The 24696-nt window shown below is 54.2% G+C and overlaps 1 protein-coding gene across 2 annotated transcripts in view; it reads left to right on the forward strand.

The window, feature by feature from the left end:
- Positions 1-24696, forward strand: part of PLXNA1 (plexin A1) — a 112400-nt gene that overhangs the window by 20873 nt on the left and 66831 nt on the right. For both annotated transcript variants that reach the window (XM_064432727.1, XM_064432728.1), the window contains exon 3: positions 242-424. In XM_064432727.1, the coding sequence (XP_064288797.1) occupies positions 242-424 (183 nt within the window). The remainder of the gene's footprint in view (positions 1-241; positions 425-24696) is intronic.

The raw sequence follows: 24696 nt of genomic DNA on the forward strand, positions 1-24696 counted from the left end.
ATGCAGAGAGGGCCTGCGTGCAGTGCATCTGTCCCAAGTGTCTTACATCAGTGTGCAGGGAATGTTAGGGAAATGACAACTCAAGCTTTCCCTTGGCTGGTGAGGTGGGATGGCTGCAGCAGGAGGCTGCCAAAGGTGCTGTAGCTGTGGGGTGATGGTGGATGGCTGATTGCCATCTGCAAGGTCCAGCGTGTTGAGGCATTGGCAAAAAGCTCATCTCTCCTCTGCTTTCTTCCAACAGCCGCTGCAGATCGACGACAATTTCTGTGGCCAGGATTTTAACCAGCCACTGGGAGGGACTGTCACCATCGAGGGGACCCCTCTGTTTGTGGATAAGGAGGACGGGATGACCTCGGTGGCTGCCTATGACTACAGAGGACAAACCGTGGTCTTTGCGGGCACGCGGAGCGGGAGGATCAAGAAGGTAGGAAGGCCCTCGGTGACACTGATGGGGAGGGATGACCCTTGCCTGACTGGCCTTTTGTGGGGTACTGGTTGGGCTGGGCCTCCATAACAGAGTGCCTTGATATATTTGGGGTAATGTGCAAAGGGGCAATTTCCCCTTGCTTCTCTCTGCCAACTGAACTCACAAAACCTCTGCCCGTTGGAAGGGTTGTGACATAAGGAAGGTGAGTCCTCGCTGATGGTTGTTCAGAGCCCATCCTGTCATGTCTCGGGGACAGATGGGCTTGCCCTGGAGCTGCCACGAGGCAGGCTCTGTCCATCTGGATCCTCTGTCCATCTGGCCTCGTCACTGACCTGGGCAGGGTGGGCAGAGGTGGGTGCTGATGGCTCCAGCCTGGTGAGGGGGAGCCTTCACTTCCTGTACCCTGCCTCACAAAAGGCTGCTTGTCGGTGGCAATTAGCAAATTGCTCCATGCGTGCCTTTCTCTGCCTGCATCTCCACAGGGCACGGATTTCCTGTTATCATAACATCATGCCTATAATTACAGCTGTACATGCCCTGTGTAAACATAGCTTCCATTAACACATCCTCAGCCAGGGAGAGGCCATGTGGAGGTCCTGGTAGGGTCCCTGCTATGGACCAGAGCTTGGCTGGGGGGTTCGGCCCATGTCTCTGTGACTTGTAAGGTGTTTCAGCACTCTGTTTTGGGCACAGCAATTTTCATTTTTGCTACATCTCCTTGACCTGTGCAGCCAGGGTGCCCTGCAGGAGGCTGGGTGGTTTCCCTGGCAAGAATCTGGAGCAGGATGCTGTTGTGTGGTCCCCATATGTCCTACTTGCTCTGCCCCTTTCTCCCACGACCCCTGACAGACCTGCCTGTGCCCCTGCCTATTAGCAGAGTTTTTGGGGCATGGGCAGCACACGTTGGGGTTTGGGGCATGATGGTGGGGTCCTCTCTAGCCCCACACCTTCTGCTTGTCTTTGTGCAGTCTTTGGAGGGTGCACAGCAGCAGCAGGGCTGTCGGGATGGAGGCAGCTCGTCCTCCCTTCCGGATCAATGAGGGATCCAGAGGGACTGGTGTCATGTTGCTACAGGCTTCTCCTGCCGCTGGGCTCCAGATGGGAGCTTTTAGATGGTGATGGGAAGGGAGGAGCATGTGGGAAGAGGGTTCAAAAAGCCACGGGGACAGTGTTACACCTCTAGTTCCTCAGTTACCTAGAGGGGCTGGTGGTTGGTTTTTAGATGGCAAATTGGCTTTTTCTTCTGCCTCCCTTTTTTCAGTTTTCCTCTGGTCTTTGCACCTTCAGAGCCATTTGGAAAGAGTCAACTATTGTGGGTGCCTGGTTGGTGTGTGGGCTGCATGCTGCAGCCAGGACTGCAGCTAGCACTTGATGCCCAGGTGTGGTTTGAGTGTCCTTCCTCCCTGCAGGGCTTTCTCAAGCTTTGTCTTTCCTAGTTCTGACCTTGGTGCCCCAAAGAGCAGTTGTGGCTCTCTGGCCCTGCAGGGCATGAGGACATGGAGCTGATGAGACTCAAGAGATGGGTCTCATCCTGTCTCAGTGCTGGAATGCTGGGTAGCTTTTACAGGCTTATCCTTCCTGGAGCCCCCAGATGCCCTGGTGTTGCAGAGCTCTCTAATGGCAGCATGGGAGCACTTTGCAGGCGCCAAGCCCTGCACCACGAGGTGCTCTCCTTGTCCCTGCAGTGACCTTGAGGGGGTCAGCCCAGCCCTCCTGCGGCAGGGGCTGCCTGGCTGCCCGGCAAAGCGCTGCCTCAGCAGCTACCTGATCCTGCTGCCTGGCTGCCAGGGCTGAGGCAGGGGAGGGCCAGGAGGGGCTGCTGACCTGTCTTTGATGGAACCAGTGTGTCCCTGATCAGCGGATGCAATACCTGGCAGGGGTTCAGCGGAGTGTAGCCAAGGTGGCTCCTCCAGGCAGAGAGGATGTGTGTGGGAGGGTGCAACCTTCAGCAGTGGTTGCAGTCCCTCTGCTTTTAAGCTGCTGGTGTTTCCCACTGTCCCCTTGGCAAACACCCACACTAGGCTTGGTGCAGCCTGCTGTCCCCCCCTGCCCTTTCCAGAAGCTCTGGCATCTCCTCTGGGAGAGGAAGGGCTGCACCGACAGCTGGGGGCCTCCCTCCCCACCCCCAGGAGCCCTGTAATGGATGCTGCTCTGCTGAGGGGCACTGATCTCGCCATCTGGGCCGGGGTAAGGTCAGGCCAGAGTCACTGCCGCGTCTGGCTTTTCCTTGGATGGCAGCTCCCATGCCCAGCATTTGTCCAGACTGTTGCGTGCAGACAGAGCCTCCCTTTGTCCCCCCAAAAAGCCACGCGAGCCTGTGGCTGCCCTGCAGCCTCTCCCCAGCCCTGCCGCCAACAGTTGCCGTCAGGAGGGCAGGGTGCTGGGCAGCACCTGCTGCCACCACAGCTGCAGGGGGACCCCGACTTTGGGGGGGGCTGGAAGGATCTTGCAGGCAATGTCAGATTTGCAAAACTGTCTGTGGGACAGGGGCTGTGGGCTGGGATGTGGAGGCTCCAGGGGGATGGAGATCACAACCCCTGGGGTGCTGAGTGAGTTGCAGCAGCAGAACCCGTGGCAGCCCAGTCGCAGCTTGTCCTGCAGCATTGCCAGGCAGGCGGTTATCTTTGGCTGATCCCAAGTTATGTGGAGAGGCCAGGCTTGGAAAGCCCTTGGTCCCACGTGCTCGCTGTCCTCTGTGCCAGCAGTCATGGGACTGGGGCACTCGGGGAATTCCAGCCATGCCCAGGTGAACAATGCAGGGATGAGTTCCAACACTGCTGGAGCTGGCACTGAACCACTTCCTCTGTACTCCTGAGCTGGCACGGCAGGGACCTGGCCTTGCACCCTATAGTCTGACAATGCAGTGGATGGGAAAGTGACACGGGGACGTGAGCTATGAGCATGCTGCAGCAGGAATATCAGGGGATGTTTTTGAAAGGGAAATGAAGCTTGCGTCCTAATGCTTGGGTTTTTCCTGGAAACCACCTGTCCTCAATTGGCAGTGCTTTTATTGGGCAGTTATGATTTTCCCAGGTTGTGTTTTCTATTTTTTGGGTGGATAGGAAGCTGTGTGTATGATTGCAATGGGAGTGCTCAGTCATGTGCTGGAAAGGCACGTTTGACACTGCACCAATGTCAGCTCTTGAGCTGTGTATGCCAAAGACTTGATTTTGGGTGTGCTTGAGGTGTTGTATGGAGAGAGGGAAGAAGGGTGATACTGAAAGGGGAGTGCTGAAGGTGGTGCAACCCCCTCCCAGTATCTGCACCGTGCTGGGCTGGCGGCTGCAAGCTGGAGCAGTGGGACATTCTGGGAGGTGCAGTGCAGACCCGGCTGCCCCCTTTCACTGCCATCTGCTCCTCGTTATGCAAACACGGCACTGCCCTGGGGCTCTGCTGAGCTCAGTGTAGCCCTCGTGGGTTGACCCAGTTTTGGGTGCTGTCTGGCTATTTTTGGGGGGATGAGCTGAGTTCCTCTCTCAGCGCAGCCGGTGGCTCCCTGCCCACAGCTGTCCCTGGCTGCTGTGGAGCAGGGAGGCTGTGAGCTGTGCCTCCTGCCACAGCCCTGCAGGGATACCCAGCACCAGTGGGCATCCAGGCACTGGAGATCCCTAAGGCAGGTGTGGTTACTGGACAGTGCAGCCACTGCATCCCAGCCAGGACAGCACTGGACTACACATCACTCACAGCCAGCTGAGCTCTCATTTTTTGAGGATTATCTCTCTCCCCCATCACCACTGCAATCCCTGTAGCTCCTGTTCTGTCCTGGAACTGGCTGGCCTTGGGCATGAACACATCGTGTCTCCCTTGGGAATCTGCTCCCACCCTGGGGCTTGCGCTTGCCACGTCTTGTTTATTCTCTCCCACAGAAAGCACAACTGAACTGGGCCTATGTCTGGCTGCTTTGATTTCACTTCTTTGATAATAATAATAATAATAATACTACTAATAAGAAACTCTTCACACTAAGTGGGTTATCCCTATTCCTAACAGTAGGACATGGTGCTTCTCTCCTGGTCTGTAGAGGGTTGAGGGGCAACCCCTGCAGCTCCCTGTCCTGTGGGCAGGGAGATGATGGCGCTTTGGGGGAGCAAATTTGGCAGCCTGTAGAATTCTCTAAAAGCTTTGGATTAAGGATACCTCAGTGTATTCACAACCCTTGGTGTGTCTGGACAGAAAATAGGTGCTGTGGGGGGAGGGAGTTGCTGACCAGGGCCTTTTTGGGATTTCCCTGCTGCCTGCTGGCTCCCTTCTATCACAAAAGCCCCCGTGCGTTGGCGTCCTGGGTGTGATGCATGACCTGATCACGGTCCACGTGAGCTGGGAGAAGAAGCCATCAGGCTCCCTGCCCACCCTGTCCCTGTCCCCACACATCCTTTCGCATCACCCTCTGCTTGGTGCTCAGGGTAAGCAGCTCTGGCTGAAAAGGGGCCCTTTGTGTCTCGCGCGTGAAATCCGGCCCGGAGTGCGCGGGAAGGCTTGGCCCGCCTCGTGACCCTGCTGCTGGCTCCCCTGCTTACTGCCTGTGCCTTGCCTGGCTTCTCTTTTGGGGTGTGTGTGGGGGGACACAGGGCAGGCTTGGGGCATGAACTGGCGGTGTCAGCCGGTGACCCTTGAGGACTCCCCAGGCATCGCCCCCTGTGCAGCCCCTGGAAATGCTCTCCTGCCATGCTGCTGCCTCTTCCCAGCTGGCTGCCCGGCACAAGGGCCTTTTGTTCCTCCTGCCTCTTCCCTCTGCCCTCTCCTGCTCCATCCCCACCCTCTGGAGACCCACAGCCCCCTCCCCACACGCTCACAGCCCCCGTGGGCGCCGGCGCTCAGCCCCGTGAGGGAGACGCGCTCCTCGGAGCATGCGCCCACGCCTCTCCCCAATCAATGGCAATAATTTTATTGGCATGACAAGGTAGCCGACGGTTGCCAAAGTGAATCCATCAAATACCTCTTGGCGGCTCCCCGCCCCCTCGAGAGCTCTCGCTGGAGTCGTTAAGCTGTTTTAATCAAGGTGGAGGCTGGAGAGCAGGGGTGTTAAGTGGATGGGGTGGTGGGGAGGGGGCGGCGGAGCCTTCCCGTATCCCCTTGCTCGTGGCAGGGAGCGCTCGGCATCGCCCCATTGCTGCTCAGCAGGAAGGGGCCCCGCTCGCCGGCGCTGGGCTTTGTTGCGCCGCCCGGCTCTGAACAGGATGTCTCATTGTTGGAGGAAACAATTAGAAATTCATCGTGAACCGCTGGCCTCTGGGATCTGACGGGGCGGCGAGGCCGTGGCTCCAGGCAGCTGCCAGCCTCGTCCTGGGGTGACTCCTGGAGGGGAATGCCGCTGGGGTTCCTGCTCCTGCCTCGTGCAGGGTGGATGGGGATGAACATTTCCAGGCTCCTGGCATCCAAGGGATGCTCCAGCATTCTCATGCAGCCTTGGGAAAGGAGAGGGGATGTCAGGGGACTCACTGCCCTCAAAGTCTGCTCCCCCCACCCTCCGTGCCCCCAGGCTTTTTGACTCACAAGCCACAACTCTCTCTCCTCTTTCCCCCCCATCTGCTCCGCTCTCAGTGCGAAGCCGGCAGGTGAGCGAGGCCTGGGAGCCTGGCTCCTGGCCAGCCGGGAGGCAGCAGCAGCAGCAGCCAGCCCTCCTGCAGCCTTCGCTGCCGAAAGCGCTGACGGTGCAGTCTCGCCTCTGCCTGGCGCCGGGCAGCCGTGTGCCTCGCCCCCATCCATCAGCCCGCTCCCCAGCCCGTGCCTGCTGCCCTTCACCCGCGCCAGGCAAGGTGACTTTTGGGCAGCAGGGCTTTGTGAAAGCCGGAGGAGGCTCAGGGGTGGAGGTGGACCAAAAAGACCCTGTGTCTTCCAAAGGGCTACCAGGTGTAAACCTGGCTTCTGTAATCGCTCTGTGAAGGGGTTTGGGGGCAAAACGCTGCTTGGCAGCCCCTCGGGACGAGTCGGTGCTGCCCTGCTGGGTGTGCTCAGGAGCTGGCAGGTGCCAGCCAAACAGGGCAGCATCACCTTCACAGCTGGTCCCTGCAGACCATGCTGTGCCCTGGCAGGGGCTGCCGCCCTGGAAGTATTGTGGGAATAAGGCTGGGAAAGGACAAAGCAAGAACCTATGGGGATTTGTGACTGTGTGCCTCGCTGGTTCTGCCTCTGTTGTTGCAGGGCTGTGTGGCCATGGCTTTGCAGTGCTGGGAGAGCAAGGCACACGAGTGATCTTTGGGGTCATTGATAGGGATGCTGAGCTCCCATAAATGTTTGGGTCACACTCATTGGGGGCTGCTATTAGGAAAAAGGGTGTGTTGTCTGGCTGGGAGCATGCAGTGCCAGCAGTGAGCAGTGGGTTTTCCCTCCTAGCTGGTTGGTTTGGTCGCTGAAGTGTGAAGCTGCTGAGCATTTTCTTCTGCACCTCTCTGCTGCTGAACACAGGGCTGTGGCCCCTGTCTGTGACCTCTATTCTGCTGGGAAGAGCGGGAGCACGACTCTTGCTTTGGACTGTGCCTCCTGCTGGGGACCTCTGTGGTGGCCCCAGTGGGACAGGGCAGGGAGAAAAGCCACCCCATTAAAATGGAAATGAGCTGGGAGGGCCCAGCTCTGTTGGATCCCTCCTGTTAGAGCCATTGTGCCTATTCACTGGCTAAATTTCACAAACACTGACTAATTTTGGTTTTTCAGGTGGGAGAATGGCCCCTACCTCCCACCAAAGGCAGCAAGGATGGTTTGGCTCATCAGGAAGGCAGAGGTTTGGGAGGCAGGGACTGTGCCTGGTGTGAAGGGGCAGTGCTGGTGTCTGCTTCGCCTTTGTGCAGGCCCATTAACCCAGATTTAATGGTGCCTGAGGAATTTGCCCTCAGCCCCCGGCCTGCTGGAGGAGGGAGGACGTGTACTTATCAGGAACTCAGGCAGCTCCAGTGTTGTCTGGGTCTCTGCGTGTTCCAGCCCTGCCCCAGGTAGAGACATGCCTGCAGGGAAGGTCAGACATCCCCATGAGCTGACCTTCCTGCTTTTGCCTTCTGGGCTGGGAGAAAATCCATCACAGATCGAGAGCAAGGTGGAGGTGTGGTGTGGCACTTGGGGATGCAGGATGTGGACTCCAGCTGCCCCTTAGTGGCTGCTGGATCCTGTAATCCATCTCTGAGACTTTGATACATGGATGGTCATTTGTCTCCAAGTCCAGGTGGGGATGGTGTCAGTCCCAGGCTGCTTGGAAGAGCTGCTGTTGGGTCTCTTGTCCTCTGCCCTGGTTAATTAATTACAGGCTTTCCTGAAGTGGAACAGGAGAAAGGATGCTAATGGCAGGCTGGTGCTGATGGGGAAGGCAGCAGAAAGGTGCCCCATGGGGTTGGCATTGTGGGGAGAAGTAGGAACAGAGGAGCTGGGGTGGGTGCTGGGTAGTGGTGAGGGTGCAGACCCCGGGGACAACGTCCCTGTTTCTCTCTGGTTCTTTCCCTGGATGACCTGTGCTACCAGAGCTGATCCTGGCACCTCCCTGCTCTTTGTGTACCCATGGACCAGCTGCCAGCACGAAACCTCCCTGTGGCAGTGAGAGCAATTGTCTACATGGGAAGCAAGTGGGAAAGTTTTATTTAATGGATGCTTAGTTCTTTTAATGCCATTTAGCAGCTGGAGAGAAGGAAGAGAGGCAGTGCTGTGTGACAAGGCAGCTCTCTGCAGACGGAGAATGGGCTGAAGTAGTGGGGAGCATCCCTACAGTCTGGCAGAGAAAGGCAGGATAATGTGATAGTGCTTTAATTTGACCACGCTTTGTGCTCTTGAGGGCAGCATCGTTTGGTAGCTTTGTGCTGGGACAGATCTGGCATGACCGGGGTGCTCAGTCCTGGAATGCAAGGAGAGGGATGTAAGGAAGGGTTCTGCTGGTAGGGCAGGTGCTGGGGGAAGCAGCTCCCTCCCACAATAATCCCTGTATGGGCAAAGGAAACAACGCTGGCCTGAAAAAAGCCGGCGTGGTTTTTATTAGCTACAACCCTAATGATGAATTTCGGATTGCTCTCCTGCGTGGATAAAAATTACCAGTCCTTGAATGAAGGGGAAATAAAAAAGTCTTTCTGACCTTGAAGCTGTTCGTTCACTTGTCTTCATTTCATTCCCCTTGGCTGGGGATGCAGGTCAGTTTTGGGTGCTATTTATAGTCCGCTTCATTTGGTGGTTTTCTTTACAAAGCGAAAGGTTGTCACCTTTGTTTCTGATACTGCAGAGAGGAGCTGCTCTAGGGAAAAGGAAGAATAAATGAGAAATTTCTCAGAGTGTTCCTGCATGCGGCAAAGCTTTGTAATCTGGAAAGATCAAAAAGCCCTGGACTGCCAACCTGAGCTCTTTTTGTGGAGGTGGCCAGGGTCCATGGTGCCTTGAGAGATAGGGGGTGATGCTTTTCCGTGCTGGCCAGTGGCTGCTGGGGCTGATCAGAACCTTTATTTGCACCAAAACAGAGATAGTTTCCCTTTCCAGGCAGCTTGGCTCATGTCTCCACATCTGGCATGGTTGGCTTTTGTTGAAACAATATGTGGGCTTGATTCTTCCCTTCTCCCACCCCCACGAAGGAAGCTCTGTTGTCCATCTTCACTGGAGCCACATGTCCACAGGAGCCCGACTGCTGAAGTTGAATCCCCTGCCTGTGCCTGCATCACCTCCTCCAGCCCTGCCCCTGACAGACAGACTCGTTGAAACAACAAATGTTGCCATAATTTAATTTTCAGGCAAACAATAGTCCGGGGACAATGTTAAATTCATGAAACTGGCTTAATGCGATGACATTTAATGAAGCAATTTGTGCACTAGCGTGGCTGTGCGTGGCTCTGGAGTAGTGGGGATGCTGCTCCACCCTGCTGGGCACTCCCTCTTTGGGAATAGGCTGGGAAAGGTTGGTGCTGCAGGGTAAAAGAGGGGGGTTGTCCCGCTGCTCTCCAGGCTGCCTGTGCTCCTGCGGTGCAGCTTTCCCATGCTGCTCCCTGATGCTGCTGCAGTGTGGGCTGAGAGCTGGTGGGTTCAAGCTCCGTGGTTTGGCCTGAAGGGAGGGGCTGATGAGAATGTTTTGGAGCAGGAGAGGACTTGTCCTCTGCAGCCTCTGCTTTCCTTGGACTTTTCCTCCCTGTGTCTGGAGCCCTGGAAAGGTTTTTTAACCCCCTCTGCCACTTCCTTAGTAGCCCAGATCGAAGCCTCAAACCCTGAAGCACCCCATCTCCCGTGCATGCAGTGCTGCCTCTTCCCTCCAGGGCCACCCTGGGTTGCACTATCCCATGGGCTGTTAAGAGGCTGCTCCCTTTGGAACAAGAATTGAGAATTATGCTGCACTGGGAGAGCACAGGCTTGGCTTTAGGGGGTTTACAGTTCATAAAAGCAGGTGAGAAGAGGCAGTTTGGAGGGTGGAGAGACTGGCTGTTTGCTCCAGGGGTGGATTGGATTTGTGCCATCCCACCAGCATCCCTTGGGCATCCCGGCACCAGCAACGTGTGGGCTTCTGCTGTGTCCCAGGAGAGGGTTCCCTGCTGTTTCTTCCTTCCCTTGATTGACAGAGCCCTGTAGATCTTAATTATGTGCCAGCATCCACATGCTGCTATAGCTGGAGGCTTAACGCTGGTAATGCTGCTCCATGGGCAGGAGTTCCCAAGGTAAGGGGTTTCCTTGCCTTTCTAGGGACAACTTGTAATCCTTGCTGGATATGATGGACCTCTGGAGGTGTGGGAGCAAGAGCTGGACTAGTGACAGGTGAAGGGACAGTGTTAAATGTACATGAGATTTTGGTGTGGTGTTCTTCAGTGGAGCTCAGGGAGGAGGGAGCTGGAGACACACCCATGTCACTTCCTTGGAGAACCCCACCTCATGTTTCCCACCTTGAAGGACACAGTTATCCATATGTATCCAGCAGGGCTTTTCCCACCTTCGGTCCTCCCAGTCCCTCCTGCATCCTCCCAGCAGCAACCCCAATTGAAACCTGAGCTCCACCAAACTCATGTCACTGCTGGTGCTCCTCCCAAGCAGGACTTAAAACTAAATTTGTACTGAAAGACAGCCAAATCCTTCCGGATGGATTTTGGGCTCAGCAGAGGTGCTTGTGGGCAAGCTTGAGGTCTGTAGAGCAGTTTGCAGTCCTGCTGATCTTGGAGGTTGGGTCAGTGCCTTGCTGTTCTCTGGTTCCCCTGACTTTTTCCTTTCCGTTAACAGTGGTCAAAAATTAATTGGTAGCTGTTGAGCAGAATGCAACTGAAAAAATTAATGGAGGAAAATATGATGCAGTTTGATGTGTGCACGCATGTGTGTCACTCTCTTTCTACATATGTATTTATTTTTCTTTGAAAGTTTCCAGAAATAGGTTTGTGTCTTGGCCAGGGTGACTGCATCTGTAATTATTTAGGGAAAGTGGGTGTCTTGGTGACAGCCACACAGAAATGCTCAGCATCCCTGGTGAGGATGTTGGGATGGGGGCCTTGGAGGCATCTAGTACTGGCAGCTTCCTTGGCAGAGGGAGGGGAGCAGCCTCTGCCCCCTGGATGGAAACACTGGGTTGGGCTGGGCTTACTGCCACCAGCCCTGGTGTCCTGGGAGAGAGTGAGGCTCGTCATGGTTTATGCAAAAACTAAGCAAAGTCCTTTAAAAAGACCCAAAGCCTTGAAAACTACACCTTGCATGCATGGCTCCTGCCAGCTGACTCCCACCCTATAGGAGGGATGGGAACTTCCAAACTCAATTCTGCCTTTATTTCTCCAGGATTACTCTGTGTTGCTCTCCTTCTCTTTCTGGTATGTTTATGAGCCTCAAAGGATCTTGTTTTTGTGCTCAATGCTCAAAATTAAAGATGTGTTTCCAGTAGGTGAGATAAACACTCCCTGTCTCAGCTGGGGGTTTCCTTCCTGCCTCTCCTTCCCTCCTGGAATCTGCTGGTGGGAAAGTGTGAGCCTGTGGCTGGAGCACATAACCTGGGAATGAGATTCCTGGGCTCTCCCAGGGGGATGAGTCAGCTGCAATGCAGGATGTGTGAGCTGTGGCTTCTTCCTCCAGTGGCTTCTTATTTTAAAAGAGGGCAAAAAATTGCTGCCTTTGGCATGGAGATGGAGGAGCAGGGAATGGGGAGGGGTAAATGTGCTTGCTCAAGCTTCAAAGTGTGGTTCATCTTGGTGGCTACAGGCATGCCATGTGCTGATGTGATGCTGCTGCCCATCTGCAGGTGTGCTCCTGAAATTGTGGTAACTCGGTTGCATGGCAGCATCAGCATTTCTGGCTGAGGCTGTGGCAGGGCTGGCCCAGCCTGGGTTGGCACCCACCACTGGTCCCTGCTGGATGTCCTGCTTGGTGTGCCTTGAGCATGTCCCCCTGCTCTTTAGCCAGAGATGGAGCCCATCTGTGTCCCACCCTTCATCTCAACCTGCCTTCCCTTCTGCAGCCTCATCCTTCCAGACCTCATGCAGCTGAGGTTGTCCTTCCCCATTGCCTGCTCACCTGGGATACTGAAAGGAGACTGGGCTTTGTTTTGGAAATGAAGGTGATAAAGAGCATCCAAACAGCTCTGGTACTCCCTGAGACCTTTTCTGCCTGGGTGGCTGTTGATGCCTCCCTCCTGGGATGGAAGAATCCCACTCACCTCTGCTTGGCTTGGTTTCCCCTTCCACGTGCTGTCACACTTGTGAGCACCCTCACCACTGTGCTGTGAAATCCTTGGCTAGAAACCCAGCCCAAATCTCCAAGTACGTGATTTTTCGGCTGAGACTTGGCCCACTGTGCATTTCTGAGTTGAGCCAGAGGTGACACCTCGTACCTGAGGACCAGAGATATTTTTGCAATATCTACTGTGCTTCAAGTCTTGCCCTCAGTGTCCCTGCCATGGGTGGCAGCTTGCACTGGTCAATGCTGTTAAGTCAAAAATGCTGTTTTTGAGCCCTCTGACCTCCCAAATTCTGTTTGTGCTCGAGACCAGGGAGAAACAGAGAGAGAGTGAACGTTTTTTAAATAGCTTGCGAGTTTCTGGTGTTGTTTTTCATCAGGAAAATGATAGTTGTATAGAGGCAATTAATTGGAGGAAAAGTTTCTGGTAATAAATGTCAAGAATGTTTCAAGGATGGTTTGGATAAAATACACTTTTTTTTAAAGCCTCCCAGCAAAACAAAAGCCTTACCCTATTTTGAACCTTGCCAAAGAGAAACAACTACAAAACTTCAATTTTCTTTTTTTTTTTTTTTGGTGTGTGAGTGTGTAACGTTTAAGTGCTTTTTTTTTCTGCTCAGCCTGTGCTCCTTAAACAAAAGCATGTGTTTTCCTGGCGTGGCTCCCTCGAGGCAGCTCTGTTGGAGGGAGGGCAGGGGCTGTGGAGGTGATGGCTGCACAAGTCCAGGCAAGTCCTGGCTTTTGGCAGGAGCTGGAGTTCTCCCTTTTTTGGGGCGGGGCGGGGGGAAGGGAGCTGGTGGTGGATTGTGGTCAGTTCCCTTCTCCTGCCTGCACTTCCCAGTTCTTATCTGTGCCAGCCGTGGGTGGTGATGCCTGCAGCCAAAAGGAGGAGCAATCCTGAGATGTGTGGAGTACTTTGATATCCTGGGGCAGAAGGTGATAAAGGAAAGAATGAAAGCTTCAGAGTGATGTTAGAGCCTTGGCTGCCTCTCCCGGAGCAGCCATCGCCTGCGGCTTGTGGGCTGTCAGTAACCCTGCTGTGCCTCTTGCTCCCTAGAGCTTGGGGAGTTGGCATGGCAAAACTGACATTTTATGGGGGAGGCGATTTCCTAGTGGGGATGTCTGTTTATGTGCATGCTCTGAAACATCCCTGGGGTGCTGTGGCTGTGTGAACCTGCCAGGGAGCTCTGCTCACCCCGGACAAGCCGAACCCTGCTGCGTGCTGCCTTCCAGCCACAGCCATACCTTTGGTCCCAGCTGTGGGGTTCAGTGCTGGTGTGTTTTTCATAAAGGCTCTTAATCACACACAGGATGTTTCTGTTTGTTCAAGCAATGAAATCACACAAACAACCCACCCCCAGTTTGGCTTTCGCAGAGCATCAGCTGCTCGACCCGAGTCCTCGGCAGGGCCGGAGCAATCCTCCCCTCTCCTCCTCCGGCTCTCGACCCGGCAGTGCGGCCAGAGCTCGCTTTTCATGCTGTGGATGTGCCCTGGAAAGGCGCCCGGCGCTGGGGATGGGATTGCACTGGGGCTGACTCATCACTGGGGCGCTTGGCCGAGGCAGCAGCAGCAGCAGCGTCTCGTGGGAGCCAGCAGAAAGGCTTGGAGACCTCAAGCCAGGACCAACCCTCAGTTTTGGGGGCTTGGTTGCAGGCAGGCTGCACATGAGGCATGGTGCCCCCCTAGATCCTCTTCTGAGAGGAGCATGGTGGTTTTTTGGGTGGGTGGGAGGTGGGGTTGCAGGCTCTTCTTGTTCCTGGGTGCTGGGGTTGTGTATTTTTTCATTACCCCAAGTACTTGGTCCTGGATGGGGACATCACAAACCTCCCACTGCATCACCATCTTTTGCTTTGGGTTTTGTCCTTCGGGGTATTAAGCAGAAGGAGAACAGGAATGCGTCAGGGTGGATTGAAATAAAAAAAACACCCTGACTTTTCTCACTCCTGTTGCGTGCATTGGTCCCATGGCTGCCGTTTCCATGGTAAAGCAGCGGGCCTGTAACCCAGCCCGCCCCGTGCTCCTCAGCACTTGGAGGAGCAAAAATCCTCGGAGATGACAAGAATAATTTAACGAGCCATTAACGAGAGTGGGGGAAAACACCGGAGGAGCTGGAGCAGGGTCGGGGTGGGGGCGAGGGGAGGCAGGGCTGGCTTTTGGCAGGGAGAGGGTCACGTTGGCAGCCTGCTTGCCTTGCCTTCGATGTGTTATGAAGTTTTGGAGGTTGCTTGAAAAGTGTCTGGGGAGCGGTGGCGAGCCAAGCGGGCTGCGGGCCAGCTCACAGCTAAACATGTTGTTGTGTAAAATTGCAGTCAATTAATTTAAGACCTGCCAATTTCAACTGCAAAGCGCTAGGAGGTTCTGTCAAGTTTTCAATGGGATAAAAAGGGGGAAAGGGGGATTAGTTTTCAGCACTTGGACGGGCAAATAGTGATCCTCTGCCCAAGCCTGCAAAGCACCTCCTCCTCTCTCTGTTTCTTTTGCTTGTGGTAAACTCAGCCTCTGCTGATGTTAAAAGTCCTTCTGGTGTGTGCTGTCGGGGCTGAAATGGCTGCAGGATGTCAGACAGAGCCTGGTGCTCTGCTGGTGAGCATTTCAGGGCTTAGGGAAGCACTGGCTGCAGGGGGATGACCCACACCCCTTTGACTTTGCAGCATTCCTCCATAGTCTTGTGGGGAGTATCCCCTCTCTGGCATTCCCAAAGTGGTCTTCCTCCAAACGTCTAGATTTCTGCAGGTGCTGGGTGGTACACTGAATGTCTGAAATAGAGGAGCAGCTGGAAAATGCTCAAGGCAGGCTCAAGAGGAGCCCCACATCCCCTGTGTGCAGCCTTGGAGGTCAATCCTCACTCATGATGAGGTGCATAGGCTGGTACTCACCATGCAAGAAGACAACCTGCCCCAGAGAGCTCATGGCCAAGTGGGCACAGAGTCTAAACCCCAAAAAGGCTTATTCCCCCCATTTCATGGTGGCAGTGGGGCCGTGCTGCTCTGCCCAGAACCCCTCTTTCTGGTGGTGCCCTCCTGTAATCCTACACCCTGTAATCCTCTTGTGCTGCAGGAGCACAGCACCCCCAGTAATGCGACCTGGGCTGAAAACTTTGCTGAGGTTTTGCTCTCTTTATGGTAACTTTAGTTTGAAAAGTGTTTCCTGGATTCTGGGTGGGGGGGGGGGGGTGTGTGTGTGTGTGTGTTTGTATGTGCATCTGCAAGCTGGCTTTTTTTTTCCCTTCCTTTTTATTTTTTTCTTATTTTACAGCTTAATGAAACTTCTGAGAAAATGCAGCTCTGCTGTGAGTAAGAGTCATGAGACTGGTGGGGCGAGCTGGCTTTGGCTTGCTGAGGGTTGAGCTCCTTCGTGGGGCTGCTTGAGCCTGAGATTTGTGCCTCAGCTCTTCCCTGTCCTTATCCCAGCTTGGTTTTCCATCCACAAGCACACTGTAGCTTAGATTTGCACATGTGTTCATGCATCTTTCATTCCTGTGGCCTTATACCCGGGCTTTTACTGTCACCTCTGCCACCACGGCTCTATGTCCCCAGGACACCATCTCCAAGCACTGTTTTGTCTATTTCTATTTTGTCATCAAAGGGTGTAAATCCACTTCTCCCAGTGTAAATTCTTTTCTCCTGGGGCTCAGAACCAGCTGCATACCCCACCCTGGCCCTGGGTTTGTGCTTTTCTGAGCCAGGGCTTTGTGCTTTTCTGTGTCAGGCTTTGCTCAGCGCCTGTGTGTGCGAAGGAGCTGCTGCACGTCCCTGCAGGGCTGCAGGCTGCCTGCTCCTCCTTGCTGGCAGGAGAGGGGATTTGGAGGCAGGTCCCTCTAGAGCCAGGCTCTGCTGCTTAGGCACGGCTGTCTGCGGACTTCCCCAGAATATATTAGGCGTAATTTCCTCCTGCTTCACCGGAAGCTTGTTAATATTTCACCGGGGCACGGGGGCAGGCTGCAAAGCCCATGCTTCAAAGGAGGGCAGCTTTCAGCAGCTCTGGGCTTGGCTTTTGGTTTTCCCAGCTCTTGCTATAACTCGTTCTGTGGTTTTGAAAATAGGTAAAAACCCTCAACCACCCAGCTGAGGAAGAAAGCCCAGGCAAAGCCCACCAGGCATGCCTGTCCCTGCCTTGCTGAGCTAGGCTGTGGCTCTACTGTCTGCTCAGCTCTGCTCTTCCTGCACTGACATTTGGGGAAAAAAATTGTAAATTCAGGTCTGGGTGTTTTGTGAGCTCACTTGGGTTTGAAATGGCTGGGAGGAATCCAGTGCAGCCCGGATGTGCCCTACTGTTGCCAGCATGGCTTGTGGAAGGGCTGAGGTGGGTTCCCCTTCCATGAGAGGAGATTTTTGGGAATGACTTTTAGGGAATTATTTTTGCTTGATCCTGGACTCCACAAATCGGAGCAGGATTGGCCCTCCAGGAGCAATAACAAAAGAATTACTGCATTGCATGGGCGTCTTTATGTGTTTTTTAAACTGTGCCTCCTAATTATAAATAATGGCTGCGATATGAGATATGATTATGATGGATGGTGATTCTGTATTCCGTGTGCATTAGCGGCTTTAACCTTGCCGGGGTAATTATGTCTCATTTCAAATTCTGATACTATTTATTTGAGGTAGGGGACTGGGAATTTAATTTCTACTGCTTTGTCTTTTAGTATTATTATTATTTGAAAAGGATACCTTTGCAAAATTGTTTTTTAATCATTCCCTCCAGTTGGCAGCACCAGTTTATTAATATTTTCAGTGCCCATGTGGGGCTGTTTTGGAAATGTTTGTAAAGGTAGATGTTTTGGGGGAATGTGAAGCTGAGAGCTGATGTATAGGAGAGGAGCTGTTCCTGCAAGACACCAGTGTGCACCCCGCAGCTTCAGTCTTCCCAGAGCAGCTGCCTTTGCCACTGGCTGCTGCTGAGCCACGTGTCTCTGCCAGCCTGGCTCCCTCCTCACACGAGGTCTCTGGAGGTCCAGGAAGGGCTGAGCCATCGTCCTGCCCACCCCTCACCATCTTCGATGGCACGTTTAATTAAAAACCGCATCAACCCCAAGATTGTGCACGTGGTCCTTAATCAGTTTGAAGTCTCTGTGAGAATAAAGTAATTATACTACTCGTTTGGTTACAGTAATTAAAACTTTAATTAACATCATTTCCCACCCCTTGGCCTCCCTTTACAGATATTCAGGCATGTGATGGGTGTCTGCCAGGGTTGCATCTTGGGATAAAGCTGTTTATGCTTCTGCCTGTCCCCATCTTTGTTCCCTCCAGCACCAGCCTGGTAAGGTCCAGCTATTCTTGACCCCACCCAGCTCTCTCCAGGCTGCCAAGTGTCAGCTGCATTCCTGTGTGGGAATGCTCCATGGCCAAGGTGCTGGCAAGTCCTGGTGGGTAGCAGCTCCACTTGAGGTCCCCTGTAAGCACTGGGAATGGTGGAAAGGGTGGTAGGTGTTCCTTGAAGATCTTCTGAGCCTCAGTTTTGAATGTGGCATGTGATTTGGTCTGGTCTTAGCAAAAGCTGGGCTTTCAGAGATCAGCCCTGCATTCCCAGGAGGAACTTGTTAAGGAGACAGCCAGGCTCTTCCCTTCCCATTGCATGGACCTGCAAGAGCTGAGGTCACAATGATTGGTGGCCGAGTGCTATCACACCTGGAAAGCTCAGGGTGGGCTCCAGCCCCTCTGCACCCCATTTTACCCCCCTGGCTAAAATATGGCCACACCACCCCGTGGTCAGTGATGGGCTCTGGGGTGGCCAACAGGACCCTGTGCTCCCCAGGGCCTGCAGAAGGGATTGCTGCCTGCAGAAGCAGGACAGGGAGTTCTGCATTGGTTCCAAAGGAAATCCACGCTGTGTAAAACCTGAGCGCTTAAATATCTTGAGCAGCATCCTTAGGGAAAGCAATCTCTATATTTAAATCTTCTCAATCTCTCCTTCGGAATTGCTCTGATGCACAGACTGAAGGGTCTGATTTCCATCCTGGTTTTGAACAGGGAGCCCACTGCAGACAAGTGGTTTTCTTTGCTCTGGGTTCTGCATGGTGGGGGAGCCATGGCCCCGTGGCTTTTCCTTGGCTTTTTGGAAATGTATAGCCAGGGATGTGGTTCTCTGCATTGGAAATTATGTAGGAGGGACAGAACTTTAGAGTACGGGAATGAAATTTTCAAATGTGAACAAAAATGAAGATCAGGGAATTTAGCATCAAGAGCTCAAGCTGGAGTGAGTGAGAGGGTCTAAATCTATTTCAAGCAAAATATTTGCAGGCACTCTGGTGTGCTCAGTGTGAAGCCAGGCTTAGCTGGCTGTTATCACCAGGATCACTGGCCATGGAATGTTGGAGGATTTCTTCTCTAATCTTGAAAGTGTTTTGTGTTTGGAGCAGGGACTGTTTTATGAGGAAAGGCGGGACCTGGGGTTTGATCATGGCATGTTGATAGTGGAGCTGTTGATCAGAAAAGGTTAAGAAAAGGTGTGGCTGTAACTTTCTGTCTTCTCCTGATGACATGGATTTCATTCTCATGGAGTTCATCAGGTAATGTACGATTTTGTCATTGAATCTGTAAGAGACTCTGCATGCCCAGTTGTACTGCCTGTGCTGGCTCTTAATATTTAATGTCACTGTGCCCTGCGATATTTAGACCCTGATTGTTTATTGCTTATCAGCTCCTCCCGGGCAGTCTGGTGTGATTTGTCCACAGAGATAAAACACCAGGACAGCCCAGAGCTGCAGTAAAAAGAGGACTGATGGGTAGGAAGGGATCAAAGCTGGTGTTAAATGGGTGAAGCTGAACCTGCTGTGCCATCAGTGTTGTCCTTCTCCCTGTGTGGAGGTGAATGTGCAGTGGATTTTGTTCCTATTATAGTCCCCTTGCTGCAGGAAATGGCTTTTGGCTCTCATGCCATGGAAATAGTGGCTGGTGCACTTATGTGGTTGGAGCTGAATGAGTGGGAGGCTGAGAGGGGGGTGCAGAAGGGACTGGAGTCTGATGGATGGGTAAATCCAGACATGAGCCACTGTGCCTCCACTGAAACAGCCCCTCTACAGCCTCCACTCTGTGGGCTTTTCCTGCTGCTGGCTCCTCTGTTTGCAAGGCCAAAGCCCCTGCCTAGTCCTCAGGCAGCTCCTCTTGCTGCTGTGTTGTTTAGGGACCAGGAAGGAAACAGCTATTTTCCTGGAGCCGAGAGGGGAGGAGGGATCCAGCTGATCTCCAGCTGTGCTGCAGCCCTGGGAGCTGATACTTCCTCCCTGATATGTCCCTGGTGAAGGCCTGTTAGCCCCTCCCTGCCTTTTTTCCCTGGAAATGGGGTGGTCCCCATTCCTGTTCTCAGGCAGCAATGAGCCCGTGGTCACAGGCAAAGACTTTTCCTGATCATTGCTCCATGTTCCATGTGGGCAGGATGGTGACAAGCCTTTGGCATTCGTGTTGGGGTTACCTTGGTCTGGTTGCATATCTGGGCAGAAGCTGAGAGAAGCCCAGGAAAAAAGGTTTATGCTACCCTGTTGAGCTGAGCAGCATCATTAAGAGGCAAATAATTTGGATTTGCAGAAAAAATACTAAATTCTAAGCTAGGAGAGGCTGGGGCTGGTGGCTCTGGGTCTGCTCTGCTTGCTGTGAGGGGCTGTGTGTCAAGGGGAGCCAGGAGCCAAGGGTTTGGGCTGGTCCCCATGTGATCTCTGGAGGAGCCAGTGCCTTGGCAGTGGAAGAGATGGCTTTTGTCTTGAAAACTCAGTTTTGAGTCCTTCAGGTGAGAGCTTTCTCCCCAGGGCCTTCTCTGGGAGGTTTAGGTATTAACTGGCCCCGGGCTGGTCACGTGCAGTCTGAGTCCTGTGGGAGCTGGGAGGGTGACACACTGCCATGGCTTCATTCATGCCTTTCGTGCCTGGGGCCTGCTGGGACTCTTGGGATGCCTTCAGTAATTAATGAACAGGAGAAAAAATAATCCAGTATTTCTGTGATGTGCTCTGCCCTTCACTGCTGTCACCCACGGCTTTATTTTCACATGGAGGAGAACAGTGGGATGCAGAGAGGAGATCTCTGTTGCATTTTGCTTTGTGCTCTTCCTGCCCTTCCCTTCCATTTTGCAAGGCTAAAATTCCTTCTCCATCTGTTACTGAGCTTTCCTGCCTCCAGAGCTCCCTCCTTTCTTCCCAAGGCTTGAGAAAAAGCAGGATTGTCTTACCTGCCTGTGCTCCTCTCCCTTGCAAGGGACATTTCTTTGGTGGGATGTGGTGCTGGGGTTTCACAGGATATTTTTGCTGGAATGGGAACAGGCACTGTGGTTTTTTTTTTTTGAGACCCTCTGAGGCTCCCTCCCCAGGGAACTGATGCCCTGGCAGCTGCCGTGCTGCCCCCAGGGACACCCTGGAATTCCTGTCAGTTCTCTTTAGCCTCAGGGGCAGAGCAGGGCTGGTGGCTGCAGAAGGCTCTGTGCAGAGGTTGAGTTGCATCACTGTTGCTTGGCCCAGGGTCAGCAAAGACTGCCACCTTGCCAGGTCATGGCATCACATGGAGGGGTCCCTGGGGTCCCCATCCCCCTTCCCTTGTGCCACTCAGCAGCTGCCAGTGCCTCCTGCCTGGTCCCTGGAAGCCCCAGGGCAGTGCTTGCCCATTGATTTGCTTGTTGGGGGCCCCCTGTGATGGCCTCAGCCCTGAGCGATGCTGATTGGGAAATAATTGCAATAATAATAGAGATATTTTGTTCCTGAGTGACTAGACAATATGAACTGGGCTCTGAGCCAAGAGGGTTTTGAAGGGCAAAGCTGAGAAATCAATGGTTCAAGACTGACAGAGCTGCTGTGGGGCTGGGGACTGGCAGGGATGGGGATGGGGATGGGACCTAGGGCTTTATTTGGGATGAAAGTGGGGCAATTTCCTTAACCCATAACACATTGTGTGGCTCCCAGTGGGAGCCTGTAATTCCTCCTGCCACTTCATTGTGACTTCACCATCCATCAGTCCCTCCTGCACCTGGGTTTGACTCTGCCAAAGGTGCTTCCCCTGTGCATTATCCTGGCACTTCTCCCTCCTTCCAGCAGTTCAGTTTTGGTACAGAGAGACGGGAAGGATTTTTCTGACATTGTTTTAGTTCTTTCAAAATTGCAGGAACAGTGTGTTGGGCTGTACTTCCCATCCTGCTGATGGAGCAAAGCTAGCAGACCTGGTCAGGAGAGATTTTGGGAGGGTTTGCAGATGGTGAGCATGGAGCTGGTCAGTCCTGTGCTGTGCTGAGTGGTGCTGGTGTAACTGGCTCTGCTGAGCCCACTTAGCATGGTGGAGCACCACTTGTGTGGGTGGCTGAACAAGAGGAAAAGATGGAAATGAGTTTAAATGAAAGAAAAAGGTGGTTGGGAAGTTCTGGGGAAGGTGTTGCTGTGCTTTGGGGCCTGCTGGGCAGGGTTGCTGCCCTGCCTCCTTCTCTCTTCTCTTTCCTATGGCAAATCCCAGTGCTTCACTCAGTTCCCACCCCACGTCTCAGAGAGGTGCAGTGAGTGTGTCTGTCCCCAGCCCACATGGCTGAGCTCAGGATCCTGCCTGGGGATGACACATTGGCAGCAACATGAGCTTTGAAACCAGCTTTGAAACCACCTGTGTCACATCTGCCAGTGTGGGTGAGGTGCTGGGTTTGTTGCTGAGCATTTGAGCATTGATTTAGATTAAGTATCTCCTTGTTTTTTGCTTTATTGTACCAATATGATTAAAGTCCCATATTCTCCAATATGATTCAAGTCCCATATTCTCCAATATGATTCAAGTCCAATATTCTCCAACTCAGGGTGATGCTGGGCACAGGACAAAAGCCTGGCTTGTGCTCATCTTTATCAACTGAATGGGTTTCACTGAATGCAATCAGGCAGCTTACCTTGCTCGTTTGCAGGTTAGTGATGAGGCAGGAGCATCCCAGCCCTGTGTGAGCGATCAGTGAAGCCTTCTCTTGCAGGGGAGGTGGAGAGGACAGAGCCCAGCTCTGCCAGATCCGAGCAGCTGCCCGCCCGTCTGGCGGGAGGCGTGTGTCGGATCCGGCTGCATTCCTGTGCAGGCAGCTGCAGGGATGGCAGGGAAGGGGCTGGCAGCCGGCTGGGGGGGCAGGGGGGAGCCGGGGTGTCGGCTGCCAGCCTGCCCTGCATAGCTGGGATGTTTCTGTGGGGCCCATCCTGTCATCAGCCCTGGGACAAGCCCCTGCGAGATGCATCCCACAGCCCTGCCCGTGGCCCTGCTGCTGGCTGTCTGCACCCTGTCACTGCTGTCCTGCTCCTGCCCCGTGGCACAGAGCACCCATAGGGGTAGCCCTGGTAAAGTGGGGTTGGGGCACTCCTAAAGGAAATTTCCTGGTTATCTGAGCAAAGCCACAGGCAAATCCTCACCACCCTGGACGCCAAAGTTTGGTAACCTGAAATGCAGTGGGAGGGAGCAGGAGCCTTGACCTCCCTGCTCTTGATCCCCAGCATGCCAGTGTCCCCCTCTGCTGCAGTACCCAGCTCCCAAGGCTGTGTCCATGGGATAGATGATGCCATGGCCCCGCAGCTGCTCCTGTCCCTGCCTTTTGCTGCACCTTTCTGGGTGGAGGGAAAAAGAGAGTGTGTCTCCTTGGAGCAGCTGATCCAGAAATTTAATTTAAACCCTTTCCCTTCCTTTGGAAACTGGAGAAGGGCGTGTGTGTGGCAGCTGCTTGTCTTGGGGAAAGGCATGTGGAGGGGCAGCTGGTGTCCCTGCCCCACATTCTTACTGCCTTGGGGTGAACCCAGGCCATGTGCTAAGAGGGCCTTTGCAGGCTGACCCCCCAAGGCCATCCCTTTCCCCCAAGCCCCCCTGGCTGGACATGGGCTGTGCCTTTTCCTGCTGTAGGCTTGTCAGCGTGGTGTTGTGTGACACTATGCAGCAGCTGTCGCCTCTGCCCCGGTGTGGCCAGGCTGCATTTGCCCTTTGTTGCCTCTGGGAGGTGGCTCCATGGCTTGCAGGGGCAGCTCTGCCATGACCTACTCTTCTTCTGGTTATATTTGCCCTATCCTGTGCCTTTTGGGTGGATGGTGCCAAAATCAAAGCAGAATGCTGGGGGTGTTCACTGCCCTGCTCTCAGGGAGGGGACATTTCCACCTGCTGATTTGGGTGTGGGGGCCTGGGGCTTCCATGGTGCCTGAGCTGTGAGCACCAATGGCCTTGGGAGGGGAAGGTTTCACTGCTGGGGCTGCACTCTGCCCTCCACCCATGACAAAGCATCTTCCTCCTCCCAGCTCAGCCATGTGCTACGGAGCTGCTCACAGGGCAGGAGGGGACCAGGACATGGGCACAGGTAGGGCAGGGTCCTCCTTCCAGCATCCTATCCTCACAGCCGTGTCTCGTCCCTGCCTGTTTAATCCCTGTCCCCAGTGGAGATCGTTGGGGCTGGGGAACTCAGTGCTTCCCTCAGCGTGTGTTGAGAGGGAAGCGGGGAGGCTTTGAAATGCACTCCCATAAATAAGCCTTTCTTTCGCGTTGCCTGTCAGCACCGTGCGAGCCCCGTGGAACTGGAAAGGGTCCCCGTGAAAAGGCTGCCGAGTGTGTTTCAGGCAGATAAGTCCCTGCCTTTGAAGTGTGGCAGGCGGGCAAAAGCGCCCTCCTCTTGTAGCTGCTGCCAGCCGCTGCGAATTAATCACAGCCCTGCGCAGATAAGAGTACAAAGCCTGACTGAGCACTTCTCCTGCCCAGAGGAGGGGTCTGCGGGGGACGCTGGGGACCCGGGATGGAGCCTGGAGAGCCTGCAGGTGGGGAGATGTAAGGCTGGGGTGGGAGGGTGCAAGGGAAGACTGGCTGTGGGGCAGGGCAGAGCCTCCTCTTCCTGGTGCTGGGCTTGGGGGTGTCCCCTGTGAGATCAGCTCTCTTGGGGACCTTCTCTGTGGGCCCCCAAAAATGTGGGCTTGGTCCTGTGGGGAGCCAGTGGCCCACCCAAACACCTCCCACACCCCGCACAGACCTCTGCTGGCATGTGTTAAATCCAAAAGCAGCCTTGGCATGTCTGCAGCTGCCTTCCTTGTCCAGCTGTGCTTCCTCCCTCTCCACCTGGTGTCCCTGGCCCAGGCTGAGCTGTAAAGCCCTGTCCTCCCCTGGACCTGCTGCCAGCGCTGGGTGGGTGCCAGGTCATGGCTGCTGCCCCGCCTTCCTCTCACTGCCTGTCTTTCCAAAAGCTGGCTCCTCTCTGCCTTGTGCTCTTTGCTGGTGCTGTGAGGATGTTGGGAGACGTTTCTCCTGGTGCTTGGCTGGCCAGCAGTGTTTGTGGCACTGGGGAAGTGCCTCCTCACCTGGACAAGCCTGAAGGGCACCTTGCCTGGGGGAGAAGTGTGCTGCCATGGAAGGAGCTGTTTCTCAGCAAGGTGATATGCTTGCCTCCCCCAAAGCCTTGTGTGGGATGGCAGCTCCTTTCTCCAGCCAAGACAAAGCCATCCCCAGGAACTGTCTCTGGGTCTCTTGGGAGAGGACCTTGCATTTGCCCAGCTGGGGTGTGCAGTGTGCAGTCACTCATTACACCGGGGTTGCCAGGGGTTGGGGTGTTGCCCCCCCATCCTTTCCCTCACCCTTCCTTTGACAGGGTTCTCAGCTTCTGGGGGTGCAGGTCTTAAACCCCTGTTGGGGTGAAGTTATGCTGGGTGCTGGCCCCATGGGGGTGGGCTCGTTGTTTGAGTGGGGAGGGTGTGCACATGGGTTTCTGGCAGAGCAGCCCCTGGCCT

The sequence above is a fragment of the Passer domesticus genome, chromosome 9 (genome assembly GCF_036417665.1).
Source record: "Passer domesticus isolate bPasDom1 chromosome 9, bPasDom1.hap1, whole genome shotgun sequence".
NCBI lineage: Eukaryota > Metazoa > Chordata > Aves > Passeriformes > Passeridae > Passer > Passer domesticus.